The 18,843-nt window shown below is 41.2% G+C and overlaps 1 protein-coding gene across 1 annotated transcript in view; it reads right to left on the bottom strand.

Annotated features, from left to right (window-relative positions):
• Positions 1-9,932: 9,932 nt before the first annotated feature.
• Positions 9,933-18,843, bottom strand: part of LOC109865926 (G protein-activated inward rectifier potassium channel 1-like) — a 29,509-nt gene continuing 20,598 nt past the window's right edge. Inside the window, exon 3 of the mRNA XM_020454442.2 lies at positions 9,933-11,975. Within this exon, the coding sequence (XP_020310031.1) occupies positions 11,338-11,975 (638 nt within the window). The 3' untranslated portion in view covers positions 9,933-11,337. The remainder of the gene's footprint in view (positions 11,976-18,843) is intronic.

The raw sequence follows: 18,843 nt of genomic DNA, 5'->3' as shown, positions 1-18,843 counted from the left end.
GAACGCGCGTCCTTCCTGAGCAGTATTACGGCTGTGTGGTCCCATGGTGTTTATACTTGCGTACTATTGTTTGTATAGATGAACGCTGTACCTTCAGGTGTTTGGAAATTGCTCCCAAGGATGAACCAGACTTGTGGAGGTCTACAATTTCTTTTCTGAGGTCTTGGCTGATTTCTTTTGATTTTCCCATGATATCAAGCAAAGAGGCACTGAGTTTGAAGGTATGCCTTAAAATACAACCACAGGTACACCTCCAATTGACTCAAAGGATTAGCTGATTAGTCAATTAGCCTATCAGAAGCTTCTAAATCCATGTCATAATTTTCTGGAATTTTCCAAGCTGTTTAAAGGCACAGTCAACTTAGTGTATGTAAACTTCTGACCCACTGGAATTGTCATACAGTGAATTATAAGTGAAATTCTGTCTGTAAACAATTGCTGGAAAAATTACTTGTAGATGTCCTAACCAACTTGCCAGAACTATAGTTTGTTAACAATACATTTGTGGAGTGGTTGAAAAACAAGTTTTAATGACTCCAATATAAGTGTATGTAAACTTCCGACTTCAACTGTATGTAACCTCTAAGGTATCAGAGTTGGTGGAGGAAGTTGTAATGTAGACATTTGTATCTTGAGTTGATGGTCGCTGACACACTATCTTGGCATACGTCCGATCATAGTCCGGCCATCAATTGTAATATGCAAATCAGATTCCCATCGCTCTCTTGACTTACGTGCGTCTGGTATTGGGCATTGTTGCACTAGCAGTAAGTACACTCCGGATATAAATCTAAACTATTCATGTTTATCGTGGAGTAGTTGTTCAATATTTCAATAGATTTGGTAAAGTCATTTCTCCAAGGGTGCTTCTGAGCAAGTTTCTTAACCGTAAATAACAAATGAATGATTATTTCTCTTTCAGATGCTCAAATGACATAAATACCCCATCGATATAACAATGTTCTCAATGCTTTTTCCCTTCTCATGCCAATGTTGAATCATGTTGCAGTTTTGCCACCGGGGTGTTTTGGGTGACAAGTGTTGTTTCAGACCAAATAACTTACAAATTTCATGCCAAGATCTTACTAAATTGATGGTACAGGGATGGCTCGTTTTTTTTGTTTATATAGCCTTGTGGTTCCACATGTAGATAGTATTACTCCCAATCATTAAGAGCAAGCATTTCCATCTGGGTCCAAGAAGGGGCTGGTTCAGTTTAAAATGAGATTTAAATTAATCTAATTTGCGCTGCCCAGTAATACATCTTCAAATTTGGTAGGCGGAGACCTCCTAGACTATAATCCCACGTTAACTTGTCCAAACTCACCCTTGGAGTTTTGCGGTTCCATACAAATGATCTTAAGGGATGATGTTAAGGGACTTAAAAGAAACTTGGCTAAGGATTATGGGTAAAGATTGAAATATGTGCGCCATTTTAGGCAGAACATGCATCTTAATGCAGCTAATTCTCCCAAATAATGTGAGAGGCAGATCTATCCATCTATTCAGGTCCATTCACCACCTTCGGAACCAAGACAGAGTAGTTGAGCGTGTATAAATATCTTAAGGCATTATCAACTCGGATTCCTAGATATTTGAATGCCTGTGGCGACCATCTGAAGGGACCCAGTCAGTGGAAGTATTTCACTTTTGTCCATGCTGACTTTGTAACCTGATATAGAGCTGTATGTACCCAAAAGCATCTGTCGTTTTGAGAGGGATCGGGTCGGGTCAGAGAGGAACAAAATAATGTTGTCTGTGAACAATTAGATCTTGTGCGTTATCTGGCCTCCACCGGTGGTTCTATGGCTAGCACAAAAAGGGAGTGGAGAAAGTGAACAGCCCTGTCTACTAGCTCTAAAGAGTGGGAATGTGTCTGACATCATACCATTAGTGGTGATCTTGGCGCCGTGCTTCATGGTATAAAGTCTTAACCCATTTGACAAAACCAAGGACCAAAGTTAAATTTAGCACAGATCTTGAATAGGTATGGCCACTCTAGCCTTTCAAAGGCCTTTTCAGCGTCTAGCGATACTGCTATACTAGGATCACTCCCCACACTGGCCATGTGAATTACGTTGGATAACCTGCACAACCTATTGGTGGAGGATCTTTTCCATATAAAGCCTGTTTGATCGGTGTTGAATCAGGTTTGGCAAATATTGTCCTAATCTATTAGCCATCACCTTAGAAATCGATGTATAGTCAGCATTGAGGAGCGAGATCGCCCTATAGGTAGAGCATTGTAGAGGATCTTTATTTTTTTTTATGCATAACTGTTATAATAGCCGTGGAAAAGGAATCCGGTAGGTTCGGCATCTCAGCAACTAAATTTAGAACATCCATCAAGAGAGGAATAAGCAAATTCTTAAACTCCTTGTAAAACCCTGGGGGAAAGCCATCGTCTCCTGGTGATTTGCCAGATTGTAGAGAGGAAATTGCCTTTTCAATTTCTGTTTTTGGTAAGGGGCGTTCTAGTTCGTTTTGGTCTTCCTGTGTGAGGTGCGGTAGTTCAATAGTAGACAAAAATGTTTCTATCATTGTGTCTATCATCCGTTCCATCAGAAGTGTATAACTTAAAATGGTATTGTTTAAATAAATAATGAATCTCTTCATTATTTGTGAGACACTTGATCGTTCTGTGTTTCAATGGTTCTCGAAATCTCTTCAGCTTTTATCTGCCATGCCAAGACTTTGTGTGTTTTCTCCCCCAATTCATAATATCTTTGCCTAGTTCTAAGAATAACCTTTTCAGTTTGCAAGTACTTAGGGTATTATATTTTTGTTTTTTACTCACCAATGAGCGGTATGTTTCTTCAGAGACAGATTTTTGGTGTTCTTTTTGTAGCAATAGGATTTAATTCTCAAATTTATTAAAGTCAGCAGTACATTTCATTTTGAGACCGTTGGTATAGAACATTATTTGACCCCTTAGAAATGCCTTTAATGTATCCCGGAGTACTAAACTATTGGGAGAGTACAGACAGTTTCTTTGAAAGAAAAAAAAAAATTTGGTCTCTGATAAATTGACAAAATGATGCCTCTTTCAAAGGAGTTGGGTTTAGGCGCCATCTATAGGTCCCTTGATCTCCATCCAGCATCCAAACAGAAAGTGTGAGGGAAGCATGACCTGAGATAGTTCTGGATAAATACTCAGTTTTCACGACTGAATGAGTTAACTGTGCTGAAAGGACAAAATAATCAATCCGGGTATGAGAAGGACCTGTCTCCATGTGTCTTTCAAATGTAAGTCTTTCATAAACGATAAGGCGCATTTGGCTGACTTAGTCAATTGAGGTTGCTTTCCTCACACAGAATCGTAATTATTCAAAAATGAAGGTCGCCCCCAACTAAGAGTGTTCCCTGAAATTCCGCTACCTTGAGGAATATCTCTTGAATACAAATATGGTCATCATAATTAGGTGCATATACATTTAGCAAGGTCCAAGATTCAGAATACATTCTGCCATGGACCACTACATAACATCCCAGTGGATCAATAATTGTTTTAATTGTTTTTGCTACAAGGGGTACTCCCAGTGTCTTTATGTTATATGAAGAGGCAAAGAAAGAACTGTCCTACCCGTTCCCACTTTAACTTTTTATGTTCTGTCCGTTAGATGTGTTTCTTGTATAAACACAACATCAGTCTTTAGCTTTTTCAACCACATAAGCACTCGTTTTTGTTTAACAGGTCCATTCAGTCCATTAACGTTCAATGATGTATGATTTACTATCTTAGCCATATTGTTCACTCAATACATAAATGCAAATGTCAGGAGCATGTGCAATAATGGTGTCGGATATTCTATTGTCCATTTTCGGTGATCCTGTAGTCAAACACATGTTATAAATCAAAGGTCTCTCACAAAACTGAACTGTAATATAGAGTAAACAAACAATTCCCTTCTGTGCTGTTCTTGAACGCGCCCAGTTCAAATCCAACCTGTAGTGGAGCTACGCTCCCAGCGTCGGTATTCCTAAATTCAATTTCTGACATGAAGGCCAATGTGAACCTGGAGCTCGAGCCCAGTAAATGAACCAAAAAAGAGAATTCTTCACCCATCCTTATATGATGCAAGTTAAAAACAAAACCAATAACGGGTGTCCTGATCCCAACACACCTACCATGACAGGGAGAAAAAGAAAATATATACATAAAACGTCATGGCTTAGCCATATAAAAAGGTCTGACAAATCATATTGACGCACGCCTCTGAGGACCATGCCTGTCCCAAATAACAACGTAAAAACAATGTCAGTCTGGTAAAAACAAAGTTTGTTTACATGGATATTGGGGTCTTACCTCATTGATCTGTCAGTAAGCTATAGTATAATCCAGCAAAGCAGTCCTACGGGTTATGCAAGTAATAAGCCGGGCTAGTGGGACATAGCCCAGCTAGCAGTGACAATAACCCGGTTAGCGAGCCAATCAACCATGTCCTGGGCCGGTCGCCTGCAGTCCACGGAGACTGAGATGGAGTTTTTGATTTCAGCCATCTGTGCTGAGATGGAGCAGCTGATCTCAGCCGTTTTAAAGTTAAATTGTGTTGTGAGGGAGTCATTGCCTTCTTTGATCACTTTGAGGATGTGAGCTAGCCTAGCTGCTCCCTGGGGTGTCATGGTGCCATTTTTGGTTTCCGAGGAGGCCATGGTCAAAGGTTATTTCTCCGTCGTTTCTTGTTCTGTTTCGGTGCTTCCCTTGCCTTTTTAAATGTTTAATCTCTTAGGCATAACACCACTCTTGGCTACAGTGTAGTAATAAGTATGGGTAAAGTTATCAAGTTTTCAGGATAAGTTTGTTATAGATTTATCGGGAGCTCTCGGCGAGTACGGAGAAATAAAACATTGTGAATAAATCGACTGTTTTAATGTTTAAAAAACGAATCCGATATCATTCCTACTTTGAGATGCTTGATATGATCCCTCCCTTGTCTTATTTATCATGATCTGAAGAAAAGAAAAAAAGTGATCCTAGATCGACCTTGGAAATATGGGCCCAGATGTATGCAGCATATAAATACGATGGTTGAAGTGATGATGGATAACCCTGTTAGCAGTATTTCCCTGGGTTAGTTATGTCTACGAAGGCTGAAAAGGAGGCATAGGATTCCTGATTGGCCATACTGTCATGGCTATATACTGACAAAAAATGAAATGTAAGAGAGCTTCCCTTGTGGTCCAGAGGATAAAATACCTGTCTTGGGAACCGAACATTGCAGGTTTGTCAACATATGAAGTGTAAGAAAATATGGTTGTGTTTGTATAATTAAACGCTGTTCTATGAAATGAAAATGCCATGTGTCTCTGTGCCACCTTCAAATGTGAATTGGCACTAATTAGCTCTGGATAGAAACATAATTGTATTCCAACCTGACTCTTATGCTTTAAGAAACTTCACATTTTCATGCTGTGAATGTTGTGGTAATATTAGGTCAAACTTAAATATAACAATTTTTTAAAATGTTCTTGAAATGTTCTGACAACCTCCAAGACAAGGTAAAATGTATATTGTGTAAACTTCAATGGGATATTGTGTTAAACCTAAAATGAATATGCTGAATATGAATGTCATGAAAAGTCACTTATTTGGAAATTGTGGAACATTGTGCATAAGACAAGAATATTCTTGCGGCATCCCAGAAAACTCCCATAACTTAATAAAATGTTCTGGGAACCTTTAAATAGCTTAGATCAGGTGTTCCGTCAACATTCTTACAACATTATAGGAATGTCCTGTGCAACCTAACTTAAACATTGTATGAATGTCATATTTTGTGTTTTGGGAACCTATCTCTTGTCATATCCCCACAAATGATCCCACAACCTAAAGAAATATGCTGGTACTCTTTAAAGAACAGACCAAATGTGTTCTGGGAACTTTCTTTTTTTTTGCACCCTAAAAGAAACATTGTAGAATCATCCACACAACTGAACCGTATGTGTTTTGGGAACATCGCTTTTGTGAAGTCCCCACAATGTTCTCACCAGACTGTTCCCACGACGTAATGAAACATTCTGGGAACCTTTAAACAACGGACAACGTGTTCTGAGAGCGTTCATGCAACATCCGGTGAATGTTTTATACAAACATTATATAATCATCAGCACGACTGGACAGTTTCTGTGTTATGAGAACATTTGCAGCAACTAATGTTCTGGGAACCTTCACAGAACCAATTTAGTTTTTTGCTGGCTGTGCTCACACTGTAAACAAAATCATATTGGCAGAGAAGGAGAGCAACAGTTGTACGGGGATCTCACAGCAAACATGAGATGGGGGAAAGTAAATAAGGAGAGTGTCAACAGGCTGTGTCTGAAATGGCACCCTATTCCATATATTGCACTATTTTGATCAGAGTCATATGGGCCCTGGTCAAAAGGAGGGTACCATTTGGGACAGAGGCACAGTATTCCAGAGAGAGTGAGCCTGGTGCGATTCCCCCTCAGCACTTTTCCAGTGCGTTCGCTGCTGGCGACTCGAGCCGAGATGGATTCTGACTCAGGTGCAGAGCTGTTTTGCCGACGCCTACACCAGAGTTCTCTTACAAATACAATACACCAGAGACGAGGCATCTGTTAGGTTGCATATGTTTGTGAGTATGTGTGTATGTGTGGAGGGAGTCGGGGGGGGGGGGGGGGGGGGGGGCACATGTTGGAGAGCGAGCGAAAAGATAGAAAGAGAAAAAATAGAGAGAGAATAAAAGAGTGCTTGGGTATGTGTGTGTGTGTGTGTGTGTGTGTGTGTGTGTGTGTGTGTGTGTGTGCGTGTGCGGGGGGGGGGGCTTCTCTCTCTCCCATTGATCTTGTGAACTGTGTGTCTAATTGTCTGTGTCTTTTACGTGGGTTCATGAGCCTTTTCTTACAATTTACCATACTGGTTGAAGAGTAAAGGTTTGGATATGGACTGTTTTGACTTAATTTGATATTTTTTTATATACAGACTGTAGAACAGTCTCTGGCACCACACCAAATGTATCATCGTTCTTAAGGTTTTGTTCGTCAATAAACTAAAAATATCAATTCAGACTCGCTGGCTTTCTTTGTCTTACAGGAATTCGGAGAGGTGTGAATCTGTGGAACAAGCCTTGACAGAATCAGACAAAAATACAGGAAAGTATCTCTCTCTCCCTCTTCTCACTCTCTCCCTGTCCCTCTCTCTCTCTCTCTCTCTTATCATTCTCTCCCTCTCCCTTTCTCTCTCTTTCACTCGCTCCCTGTCCTTCTCTCTCTCTTTCACTCTCTCCCTGTCCCCCCCTCTCTCTCTTCTCACTCTCTCCTACCATCTTAATCTTACCCTCACAGTAATATCCTTCCTTGCTGACTCAACTTTGATCACTGAAATTCTGCAAATGTACTGGATTGGAGGGATTGTGACAAAAACATTGTTCACCCTAAACAACCCGTTTATGCCTCCTCAGCTTCAGTCGGCAAGGCACTTCTCTCGCCTCTCCTGTCAGTCTTGGCCTTTGTTGAATGAAGTCATTATGGCACATGTAACATGTGGATTTGAAAGGGTAAATCTGAGTTACAGCATCAGAGGCATCGTCAACAGAACCTTGGATGAATCCCAAGGCAACGTCGGTTTCAATGACGTAAGGCTCGATTGTTATGACTGTCATTGTTCCAGCAGCAGGAGAAATGGGGTGAAATTTGAATAGCAACATCTTTCTCCAATCACATACTAACAATGAGCTCAACATTTGTCGATGTCTAGACGTACAATGGCAGTGGCGGCAGGGTAGCCTAGTGGTTAGAGCGTTGGACTAGTAACCGGAAGGTTGTGAGTTCAAACCCCCCAGCTGACAAGGTACAAATCTGTTGTTCTACCCCTGAACAGGCAGTTAACCCACTGTTCCCAGGCTGTCATTGAAAATAAGAATGTGTTCTTAACTGACTTGCCTGGTTAAATAAAGGTAAAAAAATAATAATAATTGCTACAGTATAAAATGACAATGCTTTTGTCAGTGTGTCGGGGTACCATGAACCCGCGTGCTGTTCAATGATGCTTTGAGCATCAACAAACACCCTAACGCTAGTTTTGTTGACCCAACTAGCACCTTTGTGCCCACCTAAACGTCTAAATAAATGGGAAATCCCCATACAGTTCTGTAAACTCATCCTCAAGGCAAATGGCTTTCAGTGTCCCTGGACAGAAGCGGGTCATCACTTTAAACCACGTGAGATTGTCCTCCAGTATAATGTTCCAACATCACTCTAGTAGCCGTACCATGTTGGTGAAGGTTGGTTTTAAGTTCCATGAAACCACTGACACGTACAATATTACAGATGGAGCTTGAATGCAACGACAGCACTGCAATACTGTGTTTTCTGATTATAGTGGAACCCCATTACATTTCCACTCTGATCTCAAAGAATCCCCTTACATGCAACAATTGGCACGTCACGTTCTCTGTACGGTATGTCACTAATTGAATTTGACGATGATGGAATCACTTTCCTATAATTGAATCTAAGATGTGTCTGACATAAACCAACTACTCCATATAGCAATTTAGGGACAGCATAACTCTGGTGCAGATGATTTAAATGTAGAATTCCTAAAGTGTCTTCTCGGCTCTCACTCACCGAGAGAGAGAGAGAGAGAGAGAGAGAGAGAGAGAGAGAGAGAGAGAGAGAGAGAGAGAGAGAGAGAGAGAGAGAGAGAGAGAGAGAGAGAGAGAGAGAGAGAGAGAGAGGCGCAAACAGTCAGTGTCGTAAAGTCAACAGGCTATATTTAGAGTTTAATATTTAACTCAGTGCCACTGTTGTCGTGATATGAAAACAAAGTGGCATTATAATTGCAAATTGCTGAATGGAAGAACATTTCTGTTATTTAGAAAACAAATCGATGGAGAGAGGGTCTTTATTTTACAACCGCTTGGATTCTGTGGAACCGCTGATGGACGAAAACGGAGAATTGAGTCATTTTAAGTGCATTACTAGCCAGCTCTAAATTGAATGTATTTGCCTAATCAGCTGCCAATTACTGCAGTTCCCTTGCAATAGGCAGCCTCACTTTAATGGATATTAGTATGAAAAAGCATGAACATTTTCATACCTCCTTCGCGTGTTTAACGCTTCAGATATCAACATGCCTTTTTGCTTTTTATTGCGGTTAAGTTCCCTTTACACTTTATAAAACCCTCGACAGCCAATGAAACAAAGAGAGCCACATCAGCAGAGCCCTGGAATTGAATTCAATGAAATTTGCTCTGCTAATTCTAATTCAACCAACGTGTCTGAGCAGCATCGCAAGTCAGAGTTTCTGTTATTCCCCGTCTTGTTCCATGAATTGTGGGGGACATAGAACATATGACAAAAGATTCGACGTCTTCAAAGTTCACAGAAGTCAATGAATGCAGTGCGGGTGCAGTTTTTCTTTTTGGAGGGGTGCGGTTATGAAACCTTTAATGGATAGAGATCTCAGCGACACCGCCGCTCTCAGGGCAGATGATAAAGGCAAATGGCACCGGCTGCAAAGATCTCCTTGGTGATAAAAGTGAAATTGGCTCAGTAGCGGTAAGTGCTGATTTAAGGTGCATAATGAGGATTTAGACTCTACTCCAGAACCACTGAGGATAATGGCATCAGGAGCTCTCATATTCATATCTATCTCATATATTAGAAATAGCTTATTAAGATTCTGAACAAAGGCTTATCTCTGGATAGAGAATAGACTTAACTAACGGCAAGCTTGATATGATACTGCATTGAATTATATAATAAACTATTTTTGGTAACTCTATAAACCCCAATCATACTTAATCATATAGTACATTCGATACATATTGTACCATATTATGTAATGTCCATAACAACTAGACTTTTTTAACACATTTCGGGTCTTCTATGCAAGACTTTTTATTTATTTGACACTGACAGTGCAAAAAGCAAGCTACCCGTGTCCCATTAAATCAACGTGTCAACAATTGCCTCTTAGATCTTTATTCCTGAAGAGTTTGAGTATCATACAATGTCATTGGTGGTTTTAGTAGGACCAGGTTCCATGGCATTGATTCAGTAACTATACTGGTAATGGGGCTGCTGCAGACCCTGTGGGTATATAAAGATTATAGTCATTAAGAATAACATTATTGCTTTAGTTAAAGAGAGAGCATAATACACTCTTAAGACAAAGGTGGTTACTTTTTCCTAAATATAGGTCCACCTCTAAATCTAGATCTATGCGATGACAGTTAACTCGAAATTTTGGTGCACATGTTTTCAATGAAAAGTCGAATAAATAAATCATTTGAACTTCAAAACGACTGTTTGAGAAGGCATACACGACCGCATACATGACCGCATACACGACCGCATACACGACCGCATACACGACCGCATACACGACCGTGTGTTCAGTTGTGTTAACGTCCATGTAAAAGAGGCATTGTACAGTACTGCTCAGGACATTTGTCAAAACACCGTCAATGCTTCCTGCCATGAACAGTACCCGAAATAGTGTCCTGTGTGTTGTGTAATGGTTATGTTGTGCTTATAAGGCGGTAGTATTGGCCCTTCCAACATAAGTGTTACCTTGAAAAGTAAGCTCACGTTGCTTAATAAGATTGTGCCCAGTTCCAATCTGTCATATGATGTGGACCATGCATTTGCAAATATAGATTGCGTCGCCCAGCAACATACAGTACGCTTGCTGAACTAAGGAAGGTGTAAAAATCGCACATGGTAAGACATCCTCCTATACGTGAAATACCAAAAATACCGCCGTGAACAAACGTGGAAATGGAAACAAGGTAATATAGTAAAGGCTAAACATCTCTGTCTATTACCTTTGTCTAGCTAAGACAATAATAGTAGCATGCAATTTAACAGAGCGTTGCCACACAATTTTACAGTAAACAACAAAAGCGGCCAACTCAAATCAAATGTATGCAGCCTTCTCCGCCGTAAATGAGACCCATGTAATGTAGGTTTTCCATTTTTGTAAACCACGTGGCGTTGTGCAAATGTTCGGACCCATTGTAAGTAATGTCACTGTTCAAATCATCTCTGTAAAATAATACAGCAATAAATGTCATGCCAGAAATTAGAGCGAATCTGTTTTGCATGCGGTTAGTGTATTGGACATGCCAGATTGTGCTAATCGTACATTGTCCTGAAAAAATCAGAGGTCTTTCATCATAGCACGTATGCTTCCATCCAGGAACAAATGTTCTGTATTCCATCACCCCCCCCTTTATATAAGGTATATCTGTACGAATATATACACTACATTTTCTTGAGTATAAGAATCATGTCTTTTAATAAATGTGAAATAATACAAGGGTTGGAATAAGGGTATGGGGTGTGATAAGTTAAAACGGGTTGCCCATTCTACGTGAAGCGGTCGGAATTCATCTTTCTGAGTTTCGGGGGCAGGTGTCCGTCCATTCGGCCCCCTACCCCCCCTCCCCCCTGCATCCTTAGCAGCTTGGGGGGCAAGTCTGCCACGGATTGGCTGATGGGATCGGAGCTGATCTTGGAGACCATCTTGCTCATCTGTTTCTCATCGGAGACGCCTGGGACGGAGCTGATGCGCTGCAGCTTCATGGGCAGCTCCCCCATGCTCCCGGGGTAGATCATCTCCGAAGTGGTGGAGCTCATCCTCAGCAGCTTCCTAGGCATGGGCAGCCCGTCCCGTCCGCAGCCGCCCCCTTGCATCTTCTGCAGCTTGGATGGCAGCTTGGTGGTGGTGCTCTCCTTGTCCTCCAGGTTCTCCAGGCAGTCCATGGAGCTGTTCTTCCCTCCCTCGCCGCTGTTGCACAGGGACGGGGCCATGAGTGGAGAGGACATGAGCAGGTTTTCCTCCTGCTCCTTCACGCTGTACGGGGGAGTGTTGACCTCAAACGTGGCGTGAAACTGAGAGTAGTCCACCTTGAAGAACCCCTCCTCCAGGGAGATGACTGGGAAGAAACGATGTCCCCATAGAACCTCGTCCTCAGTGTAAGAGGTCCTCGCTTGGCAAGTCATCCCTGTCAAACACAGACAAAACAGAGAAACAAAAAGATCATGGTTGATTGGATTGATTATCATTATTGCAGGAAATGAACTTGATGACTTCGACTCTACCGCAGAGAATTATGTCAGATTGTCAGTGCACAAGGCACACAAGGCTAATGCTGTGGAGATGAAATATTTGACTAGCACAGCGTTAAACAAACACTTCATAATCAAAGAGCAACCCTTACTCAATTACATGCCTGGCGCAGTGCCAATTAAGTGTTCATAAAAGATTGTTTTCATTCATCAAACAATATCACTCACAAAATGTACTTGATTAATTAGTACATATAACAGAGAAATGTACCTACAAAAAAAAACAATTATTTGATGCTCAGGTTCCATACAACACTAATTCCTCAGTAATTTGAGAAAGAAGCAGAGAATATCAGTACTGGCCTAGAGGCCATACAGCAATGACTTATGAGATGAAAAGCACTACCATATAAACAATGTTGGCTTTCAGAGATTTCCTCCGGTCTGACAAGAAAATAACTCAGCCATTCCTTCTTCCCAATAACTCTTTAAGGTGATTAAAAAAAGCACACAACCAATGTCTTAATTGGTCATCATCTGTCACTGGTCATTCACTACATTAGTGCTAAGATGATGCACTACTAAAGGTGCCACTGTGGTGCACATTTGTAACGCGTATCTTCTTGTTCTCATTCATGTTTGAGCAGCAATACCGGGAGCCTGAAAATAAGCAACTACAAGCATTCATCTATCACATAATGCATACAGTACAGTGCACCCGAGCGGGATTCATTGTCTTTGGCCGGAGTACAACATTACAATGACTCGACATCTTTATTCCCAAAAGACTGCTTTCATTTAGCCTTTCATCGCTAGGGAAACAATTGTTCAACATTAAAATGACTGGACATCTTTATTCCTAAAAAAACTGCTTTCATTTTGACTTTCATTGATAGGGAAACAATTGCTATTTCAGAGGCAGTGAATCTTGTTGACACTTTCAAAAAGTTTCCCGAAATGAGTAGATGTCTTCTGTCTAAGTCACCCTGGAGCCTTTTGTTACTCATCAATTCAGTTCATCCAGTGACCTTGGTTAGGATCTAGAAGAGAGCATATTAAGCATATAATCAAATGACTTCAATGCTGGACCACAGGAAGCTTAGCAAAGACAAGGGTGTAATGAGTCCAATGGACTTTCCTGACACCTCATATCTCTTTGGGAAGTTAAAAGATATATTACCATTCATGGGACTTCAAATTCAAAATTCAACTATGTGGACACCCCTTCAAATGTGTGGATTCGGCTATTTCAGCCAATTTTTTGCCCTGCTAGAGCTGCCCAGGTCAACTGTAAGTGCTGTTATTCTGAAGTGGAAACATCTAGGAGCAACAACGGCTCACCCGCGAAGTGGTAGGCCACACAAGCTCACAGAACGGGACCACGAGTGCTGAAGCGTGTAAAAATCGTCAGTCCTCGGTTGCAACACTCAGTACCGAGTTCCAATCTGCCTCTGGAAGCAACGTCAGCACAATAACTGTTCATCGGGAGCTTCATGAAATGGGTTTTCATGGCTGAGCAGCCACACACAGCTGCCATTGTGGTGTAAAGCTTGCCGTCATTGCACTCTTGAAAAGTGGAGTGTTGAATCACGCTTCACCATCTGGCAGTCTGACAGACACATCTGGGTTTGGCAGATGCCAGGAGAACGCTACCTGCCCGATTGCATGGTGCCAACTGTAAAGTTTGGTGGAGGAGGTATAATGGTTTGGGGCTGTTTTTCATGGTTTGTGCTAGGCCCCTTAGTGAGTACAGTGAAGGGTATTCTTAATGCTACTGCATACAATGACATTCTAGATGGTTCTGTGCTTCCATCTTTGTGGCAACACTTTGGGGAAGGCCCTTTCTTGCTTCAGCATGACAATGCCCTTGTGCACAAAGTGAGGTCCATACAGAAATTGTTTGTCAAGATCGGTGTGGAAGAACTTGACTGGCCTGCACAGAGGTCTGACCTCAACCCCACCGAACACCCGTGGGATGAATTGGAACGGCGACTGTGAGCCGGGCCTAATCGCTCAACATCAGAGGCCGACCTCACTAATGCTCATGGCTGAACGGAAGCAAGTCCCCGCAGCAATGTTCCAACATCTAGTGGAAAGCCTTCCCAGAAGAGTGGAGGCTGTTATAGCAGCAAAGGGAGGACCAACTCCATATTAATGCTCATGATTTTGGAATTAGATGTTTGACGAACAGGTGTCCACATACTTTTGGCCACGTGGTGTAGATAAGATAGGTCATATGAGACAGGTTTCTGCTATACTCTTTTAGCAAGCTCAGTGTGGTCAGCCATGCTGCCATCAAGGCTCAGTGAAGGAAAGTTTCAAGTTTACAAGGTTCAGTTCCATGGATTTAAGATACTCGATCATGAGCACCAGGCATCGTGAATGCTTAATAAACACTCCACTCATATCCCCGTAAACAAATTAATATAACGAGGATTGAATGATGAGGTTTGAATTAATGAGCCGCAACATGAATTTGTTTTACATAAAGCTACGGGTTCATCTTCAGGATAACCCTCTCGTCCCTGTTATTCGGCAGATGCTATCGTAATTACAGTTACATGATCTGATTACTTGCATTGTATCAATTCACCCTGCGCAGAGCTCCATGCAACAACCTTTTGTACATTTGAATGTCTAGGAAAACATGGCTACGGGAGGCAGTATTTTACACGGCCGCCCCATAATTAATTTCATGAATTCATTAAGCAAAAACGAATCATAACAGGGATGAGATCAACATCTGACCATTTGTCAGTCCAGGACATTGAACTGAGCCACTTCTTACATTTCCTTTTAACTAAGTATGGAAGCTATAAAAAGTGCTGGAAGCACTTGTGTTCTTGGAGCCTTGTTCAAGTCCATTAGAAGCTGAGTGGTTGCCCTGATATCAATATCACGCATTGTATACTAACTACTGGCCTACTAGTTTAAAAATGTTGATGCAGCAATTCATTAATCAGAATTCTTAAGGAATTCATTCATAAGCGTTCAAAGAAAGTAAAGATCATGTTATAGTGGGTATTGTTTATCTTTAATTGAAGCTATGATCATCTGTGTTTCTGCCACTGTTTCCACGGTCCATGCAATAATCCGCTGATAACAGTTTTTAATAGTCACAGTCAAGTCACAGATGTGCCCAAGGGAACATTGAGTACGGTCAGAGTATTCTGAGTATTATTTCTGCCCTATCGCTCTGCAGTTCTGAGTGCTTTCGTGTCGAGTGCTCTGTTGTTCCTCTAACCACTCGGACATCGATGCAAATGGGATCGAAAATCAAATCAAAACACTTATCATTAAAACAGTATCTTCCTTTTAAAATTGTGATTGATCAATTTGACGTAAGAAGTTCAACAACAGGTTGAAACTGAGTGGAAAACATGATCCTAGTGGATGTTGTTTCAAAGCCTAAAACAACGAAATGGACAGTGCTTTCTAAGGTGATAATTATTTCAAATGTCAGAGCTTATGCATACCCATAGGCCTACAGTTGAAGTTGGAAGTTTACATACACTTGTTGTAGTCATTAAAACTCATAGTCATTACAATTTCTTGTAAACAAACTATAGTTTTTGCAAGTCAGTGAGGACATCTACTTTGTGCATGAAACAAATGTTTTTTCCAACAATTGTTTACAGACAGATTATTTCACTTATCACAATTCCAGTGGGTCAGAAGTTTACATACACTAAGTTGACTGTGTCTTTAAACAGCTTGGAAAATTCCAGAAAATTATGTCATGGCTTTAGAAGCCTCTGATAGGCTAATTGACATCATTTGAGTCTATTGGAATGGTGCCTGTGGATGTATTTCAAGGCCTACCTTCAAACTCAGTGCCTCTTTGCTTGACATCATGGGGAAATCTAAATAAATCAGCCAAGACTGCAGAATAAAAATTGTAGACCTCCACAATTCTGGTTCATCCTTGGGAGCAATTTCCAAACACCTGAAGATATCACATTCATTGGCACAAACAATAGTACGCAAGTATAATCACCACGGGACTACGCAGCTGTCATACCGCACAGGAAGGAGATGCGTTCTGTCTCCTAGAGATGAACGTACTTTGGTGCGAAAAGTGCAAATCAATTCCAGAACAGATGCTGGAGGAAACAGGTACAAAAGTATTTATGTCCACAGTAAAACAAGTCCTATATCGACATAACCTGAAAGGCCGCTCAGCAAGGAAGGAGCCACTGCTCCAAAACCGCATTATAAAAGCCAGACTACGGTTTGCAACTGCACATGGGGACAACAATCACACTTTTTGGAGAAATGTCCTCTGGTCTGATGAAACCAAAATAGAACTGTTTGGCCATAATGACCATCATTATATTTGGAGGAAAAAGGGGGAGGCTTGCAAGCAGAAGAACCCTATCCTAACCGTGAAGCACGGGGGTGGCAGCATCATGTTGTGGAGGTGCTTCGCTGCAGGAGGGGCTGTTACAATTTACGAACACACCCAGCCTTTAGTCTTGAAATCTTTGGTTGTGCATACATTTACATATGTGTGGTCCCAGCAGGAATTGAACCCACAACCCTGGCATAGGAAGCACCATGCTCTACCAACTGAGCCTCTCTGTTATATTAGTCAACAACACTGTAAGCTAAAAGTCACATCCAAAAGACTGCCAGAGACACAGAACATATTAAAAATCAATATAACACACCACTTAATGGAGCATAATCTGTAGAGGATATTAAAATATTGTGATAAAGTTCAACGGAACTGGCCCGGAGGGTGTGACAGGAGTTATTGAAGCCACAAATAAATCATTATATTTCCTCCATTTATTCTGTAACATAATAATACTCAGTAATCTATAGTGATTGGCACACAATACGGATAATCACACCGCTTCTCTGAGATCAGATAATCAAACTTGTGATGACTCACTGTTGGGTAACTCTCTGTTTTCTGACCTGCATCCTATTGAGTGGCTTCATATTGGAGGAGAGCCCAGCTATTTTGTAAAAGCACCATCGACAGTATTACAAGAAGGTAATTTGGTGTTGCGTAAGTAGGTAGCTTCCTGCATCCATATACTAAAAGCCATCAACAATCTCAGTGAAGTGGCTGCTCTGTGATTTCCCTTCCGTTGGGAAAAAGAAACAATTACAGACAAATTGCCATCATAACCATTTGGAAACATGGAGGTGATATGAGCACAATTAAACACTGCAAAACATTTTTATTGGGAGCGTTAGAAGAGGAGAGAAAGCAATTGTAACAATGACAAGAAAAACATCAGAAATTGTGCCACAGCTGTATGGAAAACAAGTCTGGTTGTTTTTGTTTTAATAAGACCTTACGTAATCGTCATACCTGCCTGGAACGGTGTGTTTCTATGGAAACCAAATCTACCAACGATACGTGAGCATAAACACACCATATAAAGGCTATTTGGATCGTCACCTTTGAGTGCAACTCGAGGCAAATGTGGCGTACGTAACAATATCCAACACAAAAGTCTGTTTTTTTTTGTCTTTGACCATCCCAAGCCAAACAACCATCCTTAAAACCACTGGTTATATCACTCAATACTGGATGATGCATCATGTCGCCTAGTTTCTGACCACGGTGACCTGGTTTGATTGTCTGTATGCCCCCGGTATCTGTTCCAGCACATCACTTCTCCTCAAAGTGTGTTTGTTTTGGTCAAATCTCATATTGACTTATCAGTGACGGGATCTCATATTACAAATAGCATCTTTAATAAGCACACCGAAAGGTTCCTTTATTCTCATACATCTCTATTACCATCTGTCTTGCTCTTTCATCCTCACGGGACACAGACTGCGCTCTGTGTCCAGACCTCTCGTCGATTTTCCAATTTATACCCTGTAATGTGCACTGCTGGATAGGCCGTCTGTCCCAAGTCCAAACACGTCTTCAAAGTCCCAAAGAAAGATACCAATGGTGGGGTCAGCTTGTTTTAGAGCCATCTCAGCATATTGGGTAATATCACTTTACACCTGCCCTCTAGGCCAAGTTTTTCTCAACTCCACAATGTACATCACATCAATGGAGTTGAGAGCGGACGGCTTTGGGCGGACTGAACCTCCTACTACGCCGAGCCGCTGTCAGTCAATACTTGTAAAGAAGTACATTGTTAAACCCGTGCCGCATACCCATGTTTGTCATCTGTAGCTGCGTGCCTTCCTTCGTATGCTGAAATCCACACTTTTTAATAAAGCTTTTGTCAAATACATTTACTGACTGTTTCCTTGTTTGAACTGGCAGCGACTCGGTGTATTCGGAGGTACACTCCACCCCCAGTCATCTCAACCCAACTCCACCCAGGTGTACTGTACATACAGTGGAGTTAGGAAACCCAGCTACTCCTTCCCCAGTGATGCCTTCTCTGTAGAAATTGGATATGGCCCCATCAATGTTACTGCAAGATCAATAATTCATGTAAAGAATATTGACTTTTAATGAGATAGTGAAATTAGAGGGCAATAATTCCAGGGACTGTTTTAATTCTAGACAGCATTTTAAACGTGAAAAGTCCTGCAAAACACAGTACTGTTTTCATATCAAAGATTATTAGGCAAAAAAAAAAAACTGAGATGTGAAAAAAACACTACAACTCCCTTCTTTTTCCAATTGGTGAATCTACAAGAAACCAGGGGAATGTTGCTCTTCAAATGTAATATACAGTACCTTTCTGATGCAATAATGTGTTGCTATTGAGAGTGTTAAAATCCAATCAAATCAAATTGTATTTGTCACATACACATGGTTAGCAGATGTTAATGTGAGTGTAGAGAAATGCTTGTGCTTCTATTTCCGACAATGCA

The sequence above is a fragment of the Oncorhynchus kisutch genome, linkage group LG2 (genome assembly GCF_002021735.2).
Source record: "Oncorhynchus kisutch isolate 150728-3 linkage group LG2, Okis_V2, whole genome shotgun sequence".
In the NCBI taxonomy this organism is placed as follows: Eukaryota; Metazoa; Chordata; class Actinopteri; order Salmoniformes; family Salmonidae; genus Oncorhynchus; species Oncorhynchus kisutch.
This window is presented reverse-complemented; position numbering and strand designations above follow the sequence as displayed.